This window comes from Salvelinus sp. IW2-2015, linkage group LG11 (genome assembly GCF_002910315.2).
Source record: "Salvelinus sp. IW2-2015 linkage group LG11, ASM291031v2, whole genome shotgun sequence".
NCBI lineage: Eukaryota > Metazoa > Chordata > Actinopteri > Salmoniformes > Salmonidae > Salvelinus > Salvelinus sp. IW2-2015.
Genome location: NC_036851.1, coordinates 33289139 through 33308469, shown reverse-complemented (window position 1 = coordinate 33308469; position 19331 = coordinate 33289139). Strand labels below are relative to the sequence as shown.

The 19331-nt window shown below is 44.3% G+C and overlaps 1 protein-coding gene across 2 annotated transcripts; it reads right to left on the bottom strand.

The window, feature by feature from the left end:
• Nucleotides 1-454: 454 nt before the first annotated feature.
• Nucleotides 455-6811, bottom strand: LOC111970637 (diacylglycerol kinase beta-like). 2 transcript variants are annotated; one of them, XR_002878138.3, is made up of 8 exons: nt 5047-6811; nt 3286-3396; nt 3102-3192; nt 2819-2898; nt 2303-2376; nt 2130-2204; nt 1593-1711; nt 455-1492 (listed from the first exon to the last, which is right to left on the bottom strand). XR_002878138.3 is itself a non-coding variant. In XM_023997442.3 (7 exons), exons 2-7 carry the CDS (start codon nt 3286-3288, stop codon nt 1702-1704), a joined length of 333 nt encoding a protein of 110 aa, XP_023853210.1. In that variant the 5' UTR covers nt 3289-3396; nt 5047-6811; the 3' UTR covers nt 455-1701. The 2 variants fall into 2 exon arrangements, 1 of the variants encoding a protein (XP_023853210.1); XM_023997442.3 differs by having other exon boundaries at nt 455-1711.
• Between the last annotated feature and the right edge of the window lie 12520 nt (nt 6812-19331).

Here is a 19331-nt window from a genome sequence, read left to right as displayed (position 1 = left end):
CCTGGGTTAGAGTTCTTTGTTCACTGAAATGAGTTGAGCTTCAATGTTAATTAATGGCTACTAGTGTTTCTGGAACCAATTCAGACGAACATGATTCAGAATGTTTCCACTCAAATGTCTGTTTCTTTATGGCAATGGACCATTGGGTGAAGTTCCTGGGTGAAGTGGGTGAAGTTTCCCCTAGGTACAGATATAGGATCAGCTTCCCCTCCCCAATCTTAACCTTAACCATTAATGCAAAACTGCAAAACTGACCCAAGACCAGCAACTAGGGACAACGTAACATTACACCTGGACCTTTGAGGTGGAAGAAGACTGACGGGTAGGCAGGTACAGCCATCAGCATGTTGGCTTGGTTCTTGTGTGTGATGTGGATCTAAACACAGGGTGTAAAATAAAGAGGTTTTACGATGCCGTCACAGTCTACAACACAGTCTATCCCTATACCCTCTGGTGTTAGGGAAACATTTTTGTTCTATCCATACACTGACACACCTGATTCAAGTAATGAAGTAATCACCAAGCCCTAGATGAATTGTGTCTGGTGTGTCAGTGTATGGCAAAAACAAAAATGTGGTCTGTCTGGTGAGGGTTTGGGAAATGCTGATCTCCAGTAAATCAAATTGTGTTTCTGAAACAATCTTGAGTCATGAGAATGGGCCTAATTGGGAACACTGCTAAAACAAACAAGCCAACATTTATTTATTACATTTCTTATTTAACCTTTATTTAACTAGGCAAGTCAGTTTAAGAACAATTCATATTTACAATGACGGCCTACCAAAAGGCCTCCTGCGGGGACGGGGGCTGGGATTTAAAAAACAACAACAAAAAAACAATATAAATACAAAAAGAATAAATACAATTTAAATACAATTTAAATATATTCTTAAGAATAAATGTGCCTTGAGTTTTGTCACACTCTAATTCAATTTGTCATAAAGATCCCAATGTAACGATATTCGTCGTCGGATGAAGAGTAGTCGGACCAATGCGCAGCGTGGTAAGTGTTCATGTTAAGTGTTCATGTTATCTTTATTAAAAAACAGAACACTAAACAAAATAACAAGGAGAAGGAACGAAAACGAAACAGTCCTGTAAGGTGCAGAAACACAAAACAGAAAACAACTACCCACAAAACCAACATGGAAAATTGCAACCTAAATAGGCTCCCCAATCAGAGACAACGAGAAACAGCTGTCTCTGATTGGGAACCAATTCAGGCCACCATAAACAAAAACCCTAGACAAGACAAAAACCCCTAGACAATACAAAAAACTAAACAAACCACCCTTGTCACACCCTGACCTAACCCTAACCAAAAAATAAAGAAAACAAATATAACTAAAGTCAGGGCGTGACACCCAAGGCCAACCTCACTTAATATATTACATTTATTATATCAAGTATAAAAGTATATTAATATTAGCACGTGCAAGGAGGCTGCATCCAGGGCTCACCATCAATCTACATAGGCAGTGCTTTATATGTCCTGAGAAAGGCAACAAGACAGAGAGACAGATCCATTTTAATTAACAAAAGGTAAAAGGCATAAAACCTTTAAGACTTGTGTATAGAGCATTAAAGTCTACCTGATAGTGATCTGTGAGGTTTGAGCCAGTCTGTGTCCAGCACACTTCAGCCCAGAATAGATCTGACCCATTTCGATAGCCCGACAACCCCACCACCTCAATCCGCTTGTCACTCGGGTCTGTGGTAGGGAACAGAACACATAAAAATACTATACATTGTCATACGCTTTTGAATCCCCTGCACATGCCAGAGGTCCATAGGAACCAATGAGCTCTCCTCAACCCCACCATTTACATCAGCAGTTGTCACAAAGTGTTTTTACAGTCACCCGGCCCAAACCCCAAAGAGCAAGCCGAAGCAAGAGCACACAATGATACACATTCATAGTGGAACAGATAATAAATGATATCTTAATTCTTAACTAAATATGTCACACAGATCTCCAAATTGGAAATTGGTTAAAAAAAGGTAGCACTTTACATGAACCCTTCGACATAAGACAGTTACTGTCGTAACAAGGACATAACAGATAGTTATGTAATAGTACAGTCCACTTCCCTCCCACCCTGAGATGGTCAAACTGCATTTGTATTTACCGGGGTCCAGGTCCTCCGTCGGAGAAGTTGATGACCTGCCGTGGGTTCAATAAATAGTGGAACTTCCTCATCACTCTGAAACATACATGCCATGACATGATATTCCCTCACAAGACAACATGCTATCAGTGCAGGCTAGYAGATATTTTATGTCTGTCCTGCTCTGTTCTTACCTCTCCCCCTGCTTCCTTCCACTCTTTGGGTTCACAAACACCAGAAGAGGGTGGGTGTCTGGAATTGGAGCAATCTGCAAAGGGAGATGGGGAGGAGAAAATATGAATGTGTTAATTCCCCAAATTCCAGTAAATACAACTGCCATTCGCAGATCCATATAAAATTCAAATGTATTACTGGCTTTCACACATTGGTGCCCAGGCTAATAGATAGGACTAGTATTTTGTGTAAGGTGGATATGCTTACCCCTGACATTGATAGTTAGGGGACCCTACACTCTTAGAAAAAAGTGTTCCAAAAGGTTTTTTTGGCTGTCCCCATAGGATAAACCTGTTTTGGTTTCAGTAGAACCCTTTTAGGTTACATGTAGAACCCTCTGTGAATAAGGTTCCACAAGGTACCAAAAAGGGTTCTACCTGGAACCAAAAAGGGTTCCTCAAAAGGGTTTCCTATGGGGACAGCCGAATAACCCTTTTAGGTTCTAGGTAGCACCTTTTTCCCCCCTAAGAGTGTACCTGCAGAATGTGACCGTCTGGGGTGATGTCCTCTAGGCTAGTGTCCTCCGTGGAATTCCTCCTTCCCTCTTCATCCTTCTCTAGAAACCCAGGGACAGAGAGTTAGGAGCATGGCAATGAATAAATACATTTAACACATACTGTAGTTTTATTGGGTGACAAAATCTGCTTGCATTTTTTGCTTTTAGTGGAAGAAAAGTCTGTATGGCAATTAACAGCGTGACTTAATTTGCAAAATGTTGTGGAACGGAGTCATGGGCTTGTCATGGGTTTAATGGCTGACCTTGGAGACTGAGTATATGGCCCATGGTGGCAGAATGTGGTCTCTTAGAGTCGCACGATGATGACCCAAAGATCACACATTCGTCATGGCGCTAAAACAAGACAGTCATTGTAAAAACTAGTGGCAGCCTGTGTGTACACATACATTCAAGCAAGTAAACACGCACGCACACACACACACTCACCATTTGTTGGCACCACACCCAGTGCTTCACTGCCAGGGTCTTGATCTTCTTGTTGCAGAAGGGACACTTACTGGAGTCACAGTCAGCAATGACCCAGCCATGAGCCGGCACCTGGAGCAGACAGAGGGACCAGAGCAAGATTCAATTTCGCTGACTGAAAACACATTCTTGAAATTTACATAAAAGTGATCAGGTGCGCAGATGAATCAAAATGTAAAATCATAATTTTACATTGAAATGTGAAGGACATTAGAACTCTTTTCAGCCTCACCCCAATCTGTTTTTTTGGATTTAACGAATGTTTGGGCGCAAACACAGCAAGACAGTAGTGAAGAGGACATGACAACACCTTTTTCCCCTCAGGAGACTAAAAAGATTTGGCATGGGTCCCCAGATCCTCAAAAAGTTGTACAGCTGCCCCATCGAGAGCATCTTGACCGGTTGCATCACCGCCTGGTTTGGTAACTGCTCGGCATCTGACCTTAAGGCGTTCCAGAGGGTAGTGCGCGCGGCCCAGTACATCACTGGGGCCAAGCTTCCTGCCATCCAGGACCAATATACTAGGCGGTGTCAGAGGAAAGCCCAATTTTTTTCCAAAAACTCCAGTCACCCAAGTCATAGACTGTTCTCTTTGCTACCACACGGAAAGCGGTACCGGAGCGCCAAGTCTAGGACCAAAAGGCTCCTTAACAGCTTCTACCCCCAAGCCGTAAGACTGCTGAACAATTAATCAAATGTCCACAGGACTATTTACATTGACCCCCCTCCATTTGTTTTTTACACTGCTGCTACTCGTTGTTTATTATCACTTCACCCATACCTACATGTACAAATGACCTCGACTAACCTGTACCCCCGCACATTGACTCGGTACCGGTACCCCCTGTATATAGCCTCATCATTTTTATTTTATTGTGTTACTTTTTATTATTTCGTTTATTTGGTAAATATTATTTTCTTAACTCTTTCTTGAACTGCACTGTTGGTTAAGGGCTTGTCAGTAAGCATTTCACGGTAAGGTCTACACATTGTATTCGACGCATGTGACAAATAAAGTTTGATTTGATGGATCAAGGTTCTTGTTGGCATAGCGACCATGGACGGTGTACTTGTATACTGATCGGGAGAGAAGAAAAAAAAACACTCTTAAGCATTTCTCTTTGGAAATGTTTTGTTGTTTTTGCATGTTGTTGGCAGTATCAACAATGTGCAACTCTCTTCCATAGGCAGAATATTGGATCAACTATATTGATGAAAACGTTTAATATTTCAGTCTCACGTTGTTTACTAAAGCTGCACTTAAGGAGGGTGGGCATTGTGAGTGCAGGGGCAGGGAAGCTGAATCATGTTAAATGCATAAATAATAAGTTAAATGATGGTTGATTGACATTGTGGCCCTACCATGCTTAGTTTTGAGAAGCATATGGCACACATCTGTGCAGCAATCAGGGGGCATAAAGAACGACAGCAGTGATCACCAACCCTGGTCCTGAATAGCTATCGGACATGCAGGCTTTTATTCCAACCCAGCCCCAACACACATGATTCAACTAATCAACTACTGATACAGAACTTGGTTAAATCAGTCAATTGCTGGGCTGGGACAAAAGCTTGTATGCCCTTAGGCCTATACACTGTAGCTCTCAAGAACCAGAGTTCAGTTAGTGACCACAGAACTACAGTCTACTGGGACACACAGAACTCCGGTCTATGAATATCAGACACAGAGATCGCCCCCTAGTGACGGGATAGAGCTCTTACAGATGCAGGAAAGGCCTCATTTCCTGAGGCTCCGATGCACGCTGCAGTACACAGGCTTGTTAAAGTGCGTCATCCTCCAGATGTGCTGCCTGTCCATTTCTGCCATCTGAGCGAGAGCTAGAAAAGAGAGAGAGAGGCAGGGTTCTTTGTTAAAAACAGTCAAGTAAACAGCGGGGTAGTCTCGTTGCATGGTAGACTCGTAGCGAAGGAGACATTGTGGCTGTGTGAAGAGACTAACAGCATGGTAAAGTAAACAGCACACCAATCCAAACAAGTATCTATTGTATGTGTGTACAGACTTATTTCTGATCCAGTCCTGTCAACAAAGTATGAGGGCCATGAATAGATAGATTTTGGATAAGACAGGGACAAGATAAGACATAACTGGATAAGACATGACTTTGGGGTGACATTTAAAAGTATAATCTCAAACAGAATTGAATAAAGCTTTATCAAGATGTACAGTAGTTGAACCATAGAGCACATAACAAATGTTCTAGGACATAAGGAGTCTATTGTCATATGCTGAATCATGTACACTGATTGAGTTAACCAGAGGAGCCAGAGTCTGACTGTCGGTGCTTCTTGTCTTGAGTCCCAGCAGCACCAGATTGTTAATCCCAGCATCGATGGCATTCATCATGTCCTTTAGCACCTTAGGGACCAATCAGAGTAGTTAGGCTTCCACTGTTCCTGTTTCCCTGCCAATCAGAGTAGTTAGACTCCCACCGTTCCTGGTTCCTGACCAATCACAACGTATGCTAAATCTCACTGCGCTGCTGTGAGTGGACATCACTTCAAATTTAATTTCGTAAATTAATTTATTGGAATTGAAATTGAATTTAAACCCAACCCAGCTAAATACTGTTAATGTTAGCCACTCATCGCTATTCATTACAACTCTCTAACCAGGAACTTGCACAAGGACTGTACAACTGAGTGCTGCTGAGTGTAGATTTTGGGCCCAATTCAATCAAGACCGGTAACTAGGTTACTGGGATGAGACAAAACAATTTGAGAAAGTGTATATTTAGATTAATGTGGTCTAATTCTTTCCATGAAAATAATGTTTGCTCCCCATCAAAAAAAAAGGCATGATAATTAAGGCATAATAATTCCAACATCAAAACATCAACACTTGCTTACTTGTCCCTGAAACCTGATGGGTAAACTACAAAGCAGATTGGTTAGATGTACTATGAATCTAGCTAGCTTCAGATTACAGCTCAGGCTTCATCCATATTACGAAGGTGGATATTGATTCTGCCTCCACCGCTAACTCCAGCCAGGCTTGTAACTATCACGTTTCAGGTACGACCCAAATGCAGACCGTGTCGAAGTAACAATGTTTATTACAGCAACAGGGGCAGGCAAACAACAGGTCAGGTCAGGCAGAGGTCGGTAATCCAGAGCAGTGGGGCAAAAGTACAGGACAGCAGGCAGGGTCAGGGCAGGCAGAAAGGTCAAAACAGGGAAAACTAGAAAGCAGAAACAAATGAGAGACAGGAGCAGAGGGAAAAATGCTGGTAGGCTTGACGAAACAAAACGAACTGGCAGCAGACAAACCGAGAACACAGGTATAAATACACAGGGAATAATGGGGAAGATGGGCGACACCTGGAGAGGGGTGGAGACAAGCACAAAGATGTGAAACAGATCAGGGCGAGACACATACTGGATAAGGTCTGCCAAAATGACAAGATGCCAAGTGTGTGGCGAAATCCTGCACCGAGCCTTCACCGTGCGCTGCCACTTTAAGAGCGCATCAGCAGTAAGAAGGAGGAAATAAAGACAGCTCTTTCAGCTCTCTGGGAAGGAGCTTTTGGTTGGTATTTAACTCAATCATCGGTGTGACCGCTCTAAATCGTGGTTGTTATAGTTTGGGACCGCACCGGTTATGGATCGCATGGATTAGTAGCAACATTGTTGCGAAGCTTTGACATACAAACTATCAGACGGTCAGACAGTACACCGGCACGCCTGTAGACCACAGCTAAGATCTCTTGTTCTTGTTCTCTCATTCTCTTCCTTCTATCGTTCCAGTGCTTTACCCTGCAACAGACTTTCTATTTTTCAAATGCACTTCCCATTGATGTTCATTAGAGCTGGACTATTATTGCCCTGCCAGAAATATTTGGGTGGACATTTTAATTAAAAGGGAGGTTGCTTGCAAGTTGTGTATTGTTATTTGAACTATATTGATGACATGTGGCCGAGAAGATTGTGGCCATTTTTAAGGCCTTTGTTTTGTCTATGAACACCCCCCACATTCATACCCTCTGCACTCCTCCACTGGAAGGTAATACATATTACTGCAAATCCTCTGATGACTGAGTTCTTTCTTGTAAATTGTTATTAAGAAGTTGCCGTTCAATTGCATGAGGAATTATTGGTCGGGTTACCCCTGTGCTGTGACGTGTGTCTTCTCTTTTCTCTCCACTGGCTATCTGGCAAACAGGCTACACTCTAGGCAGTCTCTTCTGCTGATGTGTGTGGGTCTGGTAGTGGTACTCTCTCTATTACACTCTTTTCCTTTCGGCATGGTTAATACCTGCCTGGCGCCCGAACAAAATCTTTATCTTTACCCCTCTCTAATAAATACCGCTACAAGTATATTCTACATAAGTGTATACTGCTTTATGTAAACATTAGCTGTATCCATAATGAAAGCAGAGATAGGCAGGTAGCCTAGTGGTTAAGAGCGTTGGGCCAGTAACTGAACTTTTGCAGGTTGAAATCCCTGAGCAGACTAGGTAAAAAATGTTGATATACTCTTGAGCAAGGCACTTAACCCTAATTGCTCCTGTAAGTCGCTCTGGATAAGTGTCGGCTAAAATGCTTTGTAGTATACCCGTCAGGTGAAATGTTTTGATTTAATACCCAGTGAGTATTCCCATAAGGATAATTGACAGGTATGCAAGTGGATGTTTTACCGGTCTGCGATCTGTCACGTCCCAACCCAGGTAGTCTGCCGCATGCATCATCTGGGCGATGATCCACTTCCTGATTGAGAGTTAAAGCACATTATCATGGAGGTGTGTATTCTTTCACAACTCCTACTGTTCACTGTACAGTGTACACTACATCCCTTTTGATTTGATGTGAGAGTAGAATGTATTCATAATACATCATATAGAAAGTACATTTCAGTCAAGTTGAAGTCATTTACTGAGCTGTCCAGGAGTCCGTTGCTATCTATGTCGTAAAGTTTGAAAGTAACAAAGCACAAAAGGTTATGAAATTAGTAAATCAATAATAAATCCTTTGTTTCCACTCTCTGCTCCTTGTCTCTCCTCACTGGTGAATTGAAAGCAGCTAAAATATAAACTTATCAGGGAATACAACTATCACACAGAATTACATTTGGTGAGAAGACAGTAGGCTACTCAGTACTCACGTTCCAGTTTCTGGCGTCTTTTCCTCCATCACAGAGAAGTAACATGACACATCTTTGAGGTAGACTTGACCTGAAAGACAAAGCCAGGAGTTTATTCAGATGTTTAGCAATTGGAATTTTATCCACTTCTTGCCCATATCAAGTAAGGAGCCATTTACAGTACGCATTAAAGTATAACATATTGTTGAGCTATCGTAAACTCATGAATGTTCACATCAATGCTGTCACTTTTTAAGAGCAATTGATGGGCATTGAGGGTATACGTAAGATACAGTGCCTTGTGAAGGCAGGCAGGGGTCGATAATCCAGAGTAGTGGGGCAAAGATACAGGACGGCAGGCAGGCTCAGGGGTCAGGCGGGCGGGCGGGCTCAGGGACAGGACAGGCAAGGGTCAAACCCCGAGAAAAGAGAGACTGGGGAAAAGCAGGAGCTGATACAAAAAACGCTGGTTGACTTGACAAACTGGCAACAGACAAACAAAAAACGCAGGTATAAATACACAGGGGATAATGGGGAAGATGGGTGACACCTGGAGAGGGGTGGAGACAATCACAAAGACAGGTGAAACAGATCAGGGTGTGACAGTACCACCCCCCAGGGGCGCTACCTGGCGTCCTACCTGGGCGCACACCTGGTTGAACGGGGTGACGGCGGTGGAAGTCAGCGATGAGGACTGGGTCCAGGATGCCTCTAGCGGGGACCCAGCACCTCTCCTCCGGGCCATAACCCTCCTAGTCAACCAGGTACTGGAATCCCCTGCCCCGCGGTCGAACACTCCGGAGACGTCTCACCATGTAAGCCGGATGGCCGTCGATGAGAGGGGTGGGCCTGGAAACAGTAGACAAAGGGCTGTGAGACATGGATTTAACTCGGGACACATGAAAGGTGGGGTGTATACAAAGGGTACGGGAAACAGAAGATGAACAGCAGGAGGGACTAATCATTTTAGAGATGGGAAACGAGCCAAAAAAACAGGGGGAGAGATTGCAGGATTCCACCCGGAGGGGCAGATCCCGGGTGGATAGCCATACCTTCTGCCCGAGACGATGRCGGGGTCTGATGGCGATCTGCTTGTCGTTGATACCTGGAGGTGGTCTTGAGGAGGGCCGACCTGGTTCTCCTCCAGGTACGACAACAGCGGTGGACAAACATCTGGGCAGAAGGTACGCCGACCTCTACCTCCTGCTCGGTGAAGAGCAGGGGCTGATACCCCAGGGAACATTCAAAGGGCGATAGGCCCGTGGTAGAGCAGGGAAGGGTGTTGCATGCGTATTCCACACACACAAGCTGCTGGCTCCAGGTGGTGGGGTTGGCGGAGACCAGGCAGCGCAGAGTTGTCTCAAGGTCCTGGTTGGCTTGCTCCGACTGGCCATTGGACTGGGGGTGAAACCCAGAGGACAGGCTAGCCGACGACCCAATGACGGTGCAGAACGCCTTACAGAACCCGGGACGAGAACTGAGGGCCCTGGTCGGAGACCATGTCCATGGGCAGTCCATGGATCCAGAAGACGTGCTGCACCATGAGCTGGGCCGTTTGTGGTTGGTCCATACGATGAACGCATGTTCTGCCCCCTCCAGCCAGTGCCTCCATTCCTCCAACGCCATCTTCACTGCGAGAAGCTCACGATTTCCCACATCGTAGTTTTTCTCCATGATGTTGAGGCGATGGGAGAAGGCGCAGGGATGTAGCTTCAGGTCCAGGGCAGAATGCTGGGACAGGACCTTCCCCACTCCTACATTCGACACATCGGCCTCCACCACAAACTGATGGGAAGGGTCAGGATGAACCAGGATGGGAGCAGTGGTGAAGCGGTGTTTGAGGTCCCGGAACACCCGGTCAGCAGCAGGGGACCACATGAACGGAACCTTGGGAGAAGTGAGGGGGGAAGCCAGAGTGCTGTAACCCCAGATGAAGCGGCAATAGAAGTTGGAGAACCCCAGGAAACGTTGCAGCTGCACCCTGGACGAAGGCTGGGGCCAATCCACCACCGCTCTCACCTTCCCGGGATCTCTCTGGACACTCCCAGCGGAGATGATGTACCCCAGAAAGGGGATGGTGGAGCGATGGAACTCACACGTCTCTGCCATAACAAACAGCTGGTTCTCCAGGAGGCGTTGAAGAACCTGTTGGACGTGGAGCAAGTTCTTGGGGGGAGCCGGAGAAGACAAGGATGTCATCAATGTAGACGAAGATGAACCGGTTCAATATGTCGCGGAGAACATCATTTACCAGAGTCTGGAACACAGCAGGGGTGTTGGTGAGGCCAAATGGCATGCCCAAATACTCGTAGTGGCCGCTGGCCATGTTGAAGGCGGTCTTCCACTCATCCCCCTCCCGTATTCGCACCAGGTGGTAGGCGTTCCGTAGATCCAGCATGGAAAACACGGTGGCCCGCTGGAGTGGCCCGCTGGAGCGGCTCGAAAGCCGAGGAGATGAGTGGTAGCGGGTAGCAGTTCTTCACCGTTATGTCTTTGAGTCCCCGGTAGTCGATGCATGGGTGCAGGGTCTTGTCCTTCTTCTCCACAAATAAGATCGCTGCACCGGCGGGAAAGAACAAAGTACGTATAAATCCTGCAGTACAGTTGTCCCCGGGATGGAGTGGAGCTAGGGAGAAGGTCAATCCAGCAGTCATATGGTCGGTGCGGCGGAAGCGAAGTTGGCTGGGCCTTGTTGAACACCTCCCAAAGGTCCTGATACCCCGCGGGAATGGCAGAGAGGTCTGGGGAACCTTCTGAGCCCCCAGGAAGATGTCCCGGGGCAGGTTGCGCTGACTTCAGACACTGAGCGTGGCAGAACAGACTCCAGCCCATGATGGCACCAGTAGACCAGTTGATGAGGTGATTGTGTCGCTGAAGCAAGGAGAATCCCAATACCAAGGATCATCAAAAGTTGTGCTAAAAATTCTCGGACAACCCAAAGATTCCTAGATGCCCTTCCAGACTCCCTCCGCCTACCCAAGCACGTCATAGTACAACAATCAGTTAACCACCTAACTGAGCAACTCAATTTAACCTTGCGCAATACCCTAGATGCAGTCGCACCCCTAAAAACAAACATTTGTCATAAGAAACTAGCTCCCTGGTATACAGATTATACCCGAGCTCTGAAGCAGGCTTCCAGAAAATTGGAACGGAAATGGTGCTACACCAAACTGGAAGTCTTCCGACTAGCTTGGAAAGACGGTACCGTGCAGTATCGATGAGCCCTCACTGCTGCTCGATCATGATATTTTTCCAACTTAATTGAAGAAAATAAGAACAATCCAACAGTTATTTTTGATACTGTCGCATAGCTAACTAGAAAGCAGCATTCCCCAAGAGAGGATGGCTTTCACTTCAGCAGTGATAAATTCATGAACTTCTTTGAGGAAAAGATTATGATCATTAGAAAGCAAATTAGACTCCTCTTTAAATCTGCATATTCCTCCAAAGCTCAGTTGTACTGAGTCTGCACAACTCTGCCAGGACCTAGGATCAAGGGAGACGCAAGTGTTTTAGTACTATATCTCTTGACACAATGATGAAAATAATCATGGCCTCTAAACCTTCAAGCTGCATACTGGACCCTATTCCAACTAAACTGCTGAAAGAGCTGKTTCCTGTGCTTGGCCCTCCTATGTTGAACATAATAAATGGCTCTCTATCCACCGGATGTGTACCAAACTCACTAAAAGTGGCAGTAATAAAGCCTCTCTTGAAAAAGCCAAACCTTGACCAAGAAAATATAAAAAACTAAAATCGGCCTATATCGTATCTTCCATTTCTCTCAAGAATATTAGAAAAAGCTCACAGCCTACCTGAAGACGAACAATGTATACGAAATACTTCAGTCTGGTTTTAGACCCCATCATATCACTGAGACTGCACTTGTGAAGGTGGTAATTGAACTTTTAATGGCGTCAGACCGAGGCTCTGCATCTGTCTTCGTGCTCCTAGACCTTAGTGCTGCTTTTGATACCATCGATCACCACATTCTTTTAGAGAGATTGGAAACCCAAATTGGTCTACACAGACAAGTTCTGGCCTGGTTTAGATCTTATCTGTCGGAAAGATATCAATTTGTCTCTGTAGATGGTTTGTCCTCTGACAAATCAACTGTAAATGTTGGTGTTCCTCAAGGCTCCGTTTTGGGACCACTATTGTTTTCACTATATATTTTACCTCTTGGTGATGTCATTCGGAAACATAATGTTAACTTTCACTGCTATGCGGATGACACAGCTGTACATTTCAATGAAATCTGGTGAAGCCCCAAAATTGCCCTCCCTGGAAGCCTGTGTTTCAGAAATAAGGAAGTGAATGGCGGCAAATGTTCTACTTTTACACTCGGACAAAACAGAGATGCTTGTTATAGGTCCCAAGAAACAAAGATCTTCTGTTGAATCTGACAGTAAATCTTGATGGTTGTACAGTAAAAAAACTGTGAAGGACCTCTGCGTTACTCTGGACCCTGATCTCTCTTTTGACGAACCTATCAAGACTGTTTCAAGGACAGCTTTTTTCCATCTACGTAACATTGCAAAAATCAGAACATTTCTGTCCAAACATTTCTGTCCAAAAATTAATCTATGCTTTTGTCACTTCTAGGTTAGACTACTGCAATGCTCTACTTTGCGGCTTCCCGTATAAAGCACTAAATAAACTTCAGTTAGGGCTAAACACGGCTGCTAGAATCTTGACTAGAACCAAAAAATGTGATCATATTACTCCAGTGCTAGCCTCTCTACACTGGCTTCCTGTTAAGGCAAGGGATGATTTCAAGGTTTTACTGCTAACCTACAAAGCATTACATGGGCTTGCTCCTACCTACCTTTCCGATTTGGTCCTGCCGTACATACCTACACGTACGCTATGGTCACAAGACGCAGGCCTCCTTACTGTCCCTAGAATTTCTAAGCAAACAGCTGCAGGCAAGGTTTTCTCCTATAGAGCTCAATTTTTATGGAATGGTCTGCCTATCCATTCAGTAGGTCCTATGATTGAGTGTAGTCTGAGCAACAAACCGCCCTTGCTGTGTCTGCCTGGCTGGTTCCCCTCTCTCCACTGGGATTCTCTGCCTCTAACCCTATTACAGGGGCTGAGTCACTGGCTTACTGGTGCTCTTCCATGCCGTCCCTAGGAGGCGTGCGTCACTTCAGTGGGTTGAGTCACTGACGTGATCTTCCTGTCCGGGTTGGCGCCCTCCCTTGGGTTTGTGCCGTGGCGGAGATCTTTGTGGGCTATACTCGGCCTTGCCTCAGGATGGTAAGTTGGTGATTGAAGATATCCCTCTAGTGGTGTGGGGGCTGTGCTTTGACAAAGTGGGTGGGGTTATAGCCTGCCTGTTTGGCCCTGTCCGAGGGTATCGTCGTACGCGGCCACAGTGTCTCCCGACCCCTTCTGTCTCAGCCTCCAGTATTTATGCTGCAGTAGTTTGTGTCGGGGGGCTAGGGTCAGCCTGTTATATCTGGAGTATTTCTCCTGTCTTTTCCGGTGTCCTGTGTGAATTTAAGTATTCTCTCTCTCGCTCTCTCTCTTAGGACCTGAGCCCTATGACCATGCCTCAAGACTACCTGGCCTGATGACTCCTTGCTGTCCCCAGTCCACCTGGCCGTGCTGCTGCTTCAGTTTCAACTGTTCTGCCTGCGGCTATGGAACCCTGACCTGTTCACCGGACGTGCTACCTATCCCAGATCTGCTGTTTTCAACTCTCAAGAGACCGCAGGAGCGGTAGAGATACTCTGAATGATCGGCTTTGAAAAGCCAACTGACATTTACTCCTCAGGTGCTGACCTGTTGCACCCTCGACACTGAGTATTATTATTCGACCCTGCTGGTCATCTATGAACATTTGAACATCTTGGCCATGTTCTGTTATAATCTCTACCCGGCACAGACGGGGCTGTAGTGGAGCGGGTCGAGAGATAAGTTCCTTGGTGTCCACATCAACAATAAACTATCATGGTCCAAACACACCAAGATAGTCGTGAAGAGGGCACGACAACACCTTTTCTCCTTCTGGAGACTGAAAAGATTTGACAGGGGTCCCCAGATCCTCAAAAAGTTCTACAGTTGCACCATCGAGAGCACCCTGACCGGTTGCATCACGCCTGGTATGGCAACTGCTCAGCCTCCGACTGCAAGTCGCTACAGAGAGTATTTCGTATGGCCCAGCACATCACTGGAGCCAAGCTTCCTGCCATCCAGGACCTATATACTAGGCGGTGTCAGAGGAAGGCCCAAAWWWTTMTCGAAGACTCCAGTCAACCAAGTCATAGACTGTTCTCTCTGCTACCGCACGGCAAGCAGTACCAGAGTGCCAAGTCTAGGTCCAAAAGGCTCCTTAACAGCTAATACCCCCAAGCCATAAGACTCCTGAATAGCTAATCAAATGTTTACCTGGACTATTTGCCTTGCCCCCCCCACCCACCACCCCCATTTTTATGCAGCTGCTACTCTGTTTATTATCCATGCAGTCACTTTACCTCTTCCTACATGTACATAATACCTCGACTATTCGGTGCCCACGCACATTGACTCTGTACCGGTACCCCTGTATATAGCCTCACTACTGTTATTTTGTTACTCCTTAATTATTAGTTTTTTATTTATATATATTTTTACATTTATTTCAGTAAATAATTTCTTAATTCAAAAGGCACTCGCACATCTGAGCTATCTTTTTTGCAGGTGCACGGTAACAGTTGAATAAAATGAGAAAAAAGAGGAAACCCGCACACTTCTCTTGATAGTATCACTACTCTTTAATAAGCTTTACATATCAGCCTCACGGCCTTCGTCAGAGCTTTTAGGCCGCGAGGCTGATATGTAAAGCTTATTAAAGAGTAGTGATACATCAAGAGAAGTTCTTCCTCTTTTTTCTCATTTTATTCAACTGTTACCATGCACCTGCAAAAAAGATAGCTTATTAAGGAGCAGTGATACTATCAGTGATACTATATTAAGGAGCAGTGATACTATCAAGAGCAGTGCGGGTTTCTTCCTTTTTCCAGTAAATCCTTTCTTAGCACTTTTTTCTTAAAACTGCATTGTTGGTTAAGGGCTTGTAAGCATTTAACTGTAAGGTATTTGGCGCATGTGACACATTTTATTTGATATAGACAAACAAAAGAAGGAGCAATTCAAAGTAGATGGTAACTTTACAGTAAAGATGTGGGCTTGCTTTAGCTTTTTAAAAGTATTTTTGTGGTAATGAAGAAGTTGTGTTCAGGGATTGTGTTCAGTATTGTTGTGGTCTTTAGTTATGGTCAGTAGTTGTGTGGTCAGAAGTTGTGTGGCTATGGTCAGTAGTTCTGTGTTGTGTCACTAGATATGGTCAGTAGCTGTGTGGTCCGTAGTTGTGGTCAGGATTGTGTTCAGTAGCTGTGTGGTCAGTAGTTGTGTGGTTGTGGTCAGTAGTTGTGGTCTTTAGTTATGGTCAGTAGTTGTGTGCTGCGTCAGTTCTGTGGTTGTGGTCAGAAGTTATGGTCAGTAGCTGTGTGTCAGAAGTTCTGTGGCTGTGGTCAGTAGTTCTGTGGTTACTAGATATGGTCAGTAGCTGTGTGGTCTGTAGTTGTGGTTAGTGATTGTGTTCAGTAGTTGTGGTCAGAAGTTGTGWTCAGTATTTGTGTGGTCAGTAGTTGTGTGGTTATGGTTAGTATTTATGGTCAGTAGTTGTGTGATAATGCACAGCCCCATGTCGCAAGGATCTGCACACAATTCCTGAAATCTGAAAATGCCCCAATTGTTCCATGGCCTGCATACTCACCAGACATGTCACCCATTGAGCATGTCTGGGATGCTCTGGATCGACGTTTACGACAGCATGTTCCAGTTCCCGCCAATATCCAGCAAGTTCTCACAGCCATTGAGGAGTGGGACAACATTCAACAGGTGACAATCAGCAGCCTGATCAACTATGCGAAGGAGATGGGTCTCGCTGCATGAGGCAAATGGTGGTCACACCAGATACTGACTGGTTTTCTGATCCACGCCCTTACCTTTTTTAAAAAGGTTTCTGTGATCAACAGATGCATATCTGTATTCCCAGTCATGTGGAATCCATAGATTAGGGCCTAATGAATTTATTTCAATTGACTGCGTTCCTTATATGAACTCAGTAAAATCTTTTAAATTGTTGCATGCTGTGTTTATATTTCTATTCAGCGTAGATTCAAATCTCTTTTTAAGAAATGTCTCAGACTATCCCTGGAGGTAATGTGGAAGACATCTGAGTGGCACAGTGTAAAGACAACGACTCTCCCACACCACGTGCCTGCAAGAATTTACCCTAATACCAGTAGACAGCCTTTTTGCTCCGTTAGCCAAATAGAAAATAAATACTTGAAAAATATTCACACATTGGTGAATCATTGCATTATTCAAGTGTGCAGCACTATATGCAATGTGGTTTAGATGAGAAGCTTGTGTATAGGTTGTGGTAAACTGTGGGGTGTTGGGTTGAGCGTGCAGAGATTGGCACAGAGGTTTTGGGGTCCCCGGTATCCCCCGGGGTAGACCTCCTGGGATACAACAAGGTGTAGAGCTTGCGAAGTGAAAGCCCCCACTTAAATCTTCAAAATAGTTATTCTTTAGCACTCAMCTTCTCACACTGTTTAAACTAGAACTGCCGTTCAAACTTTGTGTAGACTGGTCTGGATTGAGTTGCTTGTATTCAACTTTTTGATATCTTTTATACTTTTTAAATTACAATTTTTCTCCTTTTTGTCCATCTTCATTCACTTTTATGGCATTTCCCTGCACATTGTAAGTATGATATTGGAACTGACCCTGTATATAGTACGCTTACTTACTTATTGTGCTTTCATATTTCTCGTGTTTTTGTAGGATTAGATTGTTATTGATTATTGCATTTTTGGGTTTGCAAGGCATTTCACTGTACTTGTGCAATGTGACATTAAACTTAACTCAACATTCTAAAGCTCCCCATTGTGACATCACTTCCAACATTCACTGTAAACTATTTAACTTTTGACACAAGTCAGCTATTGACCACTTTTCCAACAAGTTAGACAAAAAGTTAGAGCATACATCTTTGTCAACTTCTCTGCTATTCAAATATGTTAGCAGAACTATATCTGCTACAGATCTAACAATACAGCTGTTTTAGTAACTGCATTAACGCACTATTTCAAAACTTTTGCCCAACAACTGCCATTTTGACTACTCCCCCAACAAGTCAGACAAAAACTTAAGAGTATGAAATCTTAGCTAACAGCTCTCCGTCTCATCATTGAGCAGCCCAAAATTATGATTAGGGTGAAGTGGCTACAATTAATGAGCACAACCCCACAACTARTGACCACACAACTATTGACCATAACTACTGGCCACAACCACTCACCACAACTCCACACAACTGCTGACCACAACTACTTACTACTGACCACGACACAACTACTGACCAAAATTGTTTACCACAACCACTGACCACACAACTACTGAACAAAACCACAAAAATACTGACCACAACCCCACAACTACTGGCCAAAATGACTGACCACAATGACTAGCCACAACCACTGACCACAAACAAAAACACTGACTACAACAACAAAACTACTGACCACAGCTACAGACCAGAATATCTGACCACAACTTCTGATCAAAACTACTGACAACCACACAACTACTGACCACAACCACAAAAATACTGACCACAATCCCAACACTGATCACGACCACAACTACTGACCAAAACCTCAACTACTGAACACAACCACATAACTACTGACCACAACCATACAACTGCTGACCACAATTACTGATCACAACCACAAAACTTCTGATCACAATCACACAAGGTGGCTTATGGTAGAGAAATTAACATTCAATTCTCTGGCAACAGCTCTGGTGGACATTCTTGCAGTCAGAATGCAAATTGCATGCTCCCTCAACTTGAGACATCTGAGGCATTGTATTGTGTGATGAAACTGCACAATTTAGAGAGTGGTCCTTTATAGTCCCCAAGCACAAGGTGCACCTGTGTAATGATCATGCTGTTTAATCAGCTTCTTGATATGCTACACCTGGCAGGTGGATGGATTATCTAGGCAAAGGAGAAATGCTCACTAACAGGGATGTATATTTGCAAAAAGAAATTATACAGAAATACGCTTTTTGTGTGTATGGAAACATTTCTGGGATCTTTTATTTCAGCTCATGAAACATGAGACCAACACTTTACATGTTGCGTTTACATTTCTGTTCAGTGTAGATCCGTCTCTTTACACTACTTACACTACCATAAGTATCTCTCCTGGACCTAGTTTGTGTCGTCAAAGTAGTGTAGTGTAAAGAGGCCCTTAGAACACAATCGAGTCTGAATCTATGTAAGCCGTTGTTCCAACAAATATTTATATAAACTTGAGTTGAGAAAATGGATACATTCTTCAACTGAATTAAGTGAATTGTACATACATTTAAATAGGCATAACACAGTAATTATAAGGGAATAATACTTACATGAGTATTAATAACAGCCTACCCATCACCATTATTAACTCGTTTTGGAACATCAAATTACACTGTAGGCTAGTGTCCAAAATCAGTTCCAACCTTGTTAGTCAAACAAGTCCAAGGCGTCGTGTTAGATGGGCAAAGAAAAATATTTTTACCTTTCAGGTGCCATAGCCTACACATTGTGTTATCGGCAGGTGGTCATAGCTCTTTCACTCGGCTACATTTGCTTACAGGTGGAGATTAATCATTTATAAAAGGGAATGTAAGAACAGCTTACTTTGCATAAATACCTTGGTGAAGTAAGTCCTAATAGATGGCAATGGTGACGAGGGACAAGTGGACCTGAAAGAAACCCGGTGTCCACAGCAGAATTCAGTCGAACATGGGTGAAGTTAGGTGTTGCCGCCAGCTTGCAACAAGTTACACT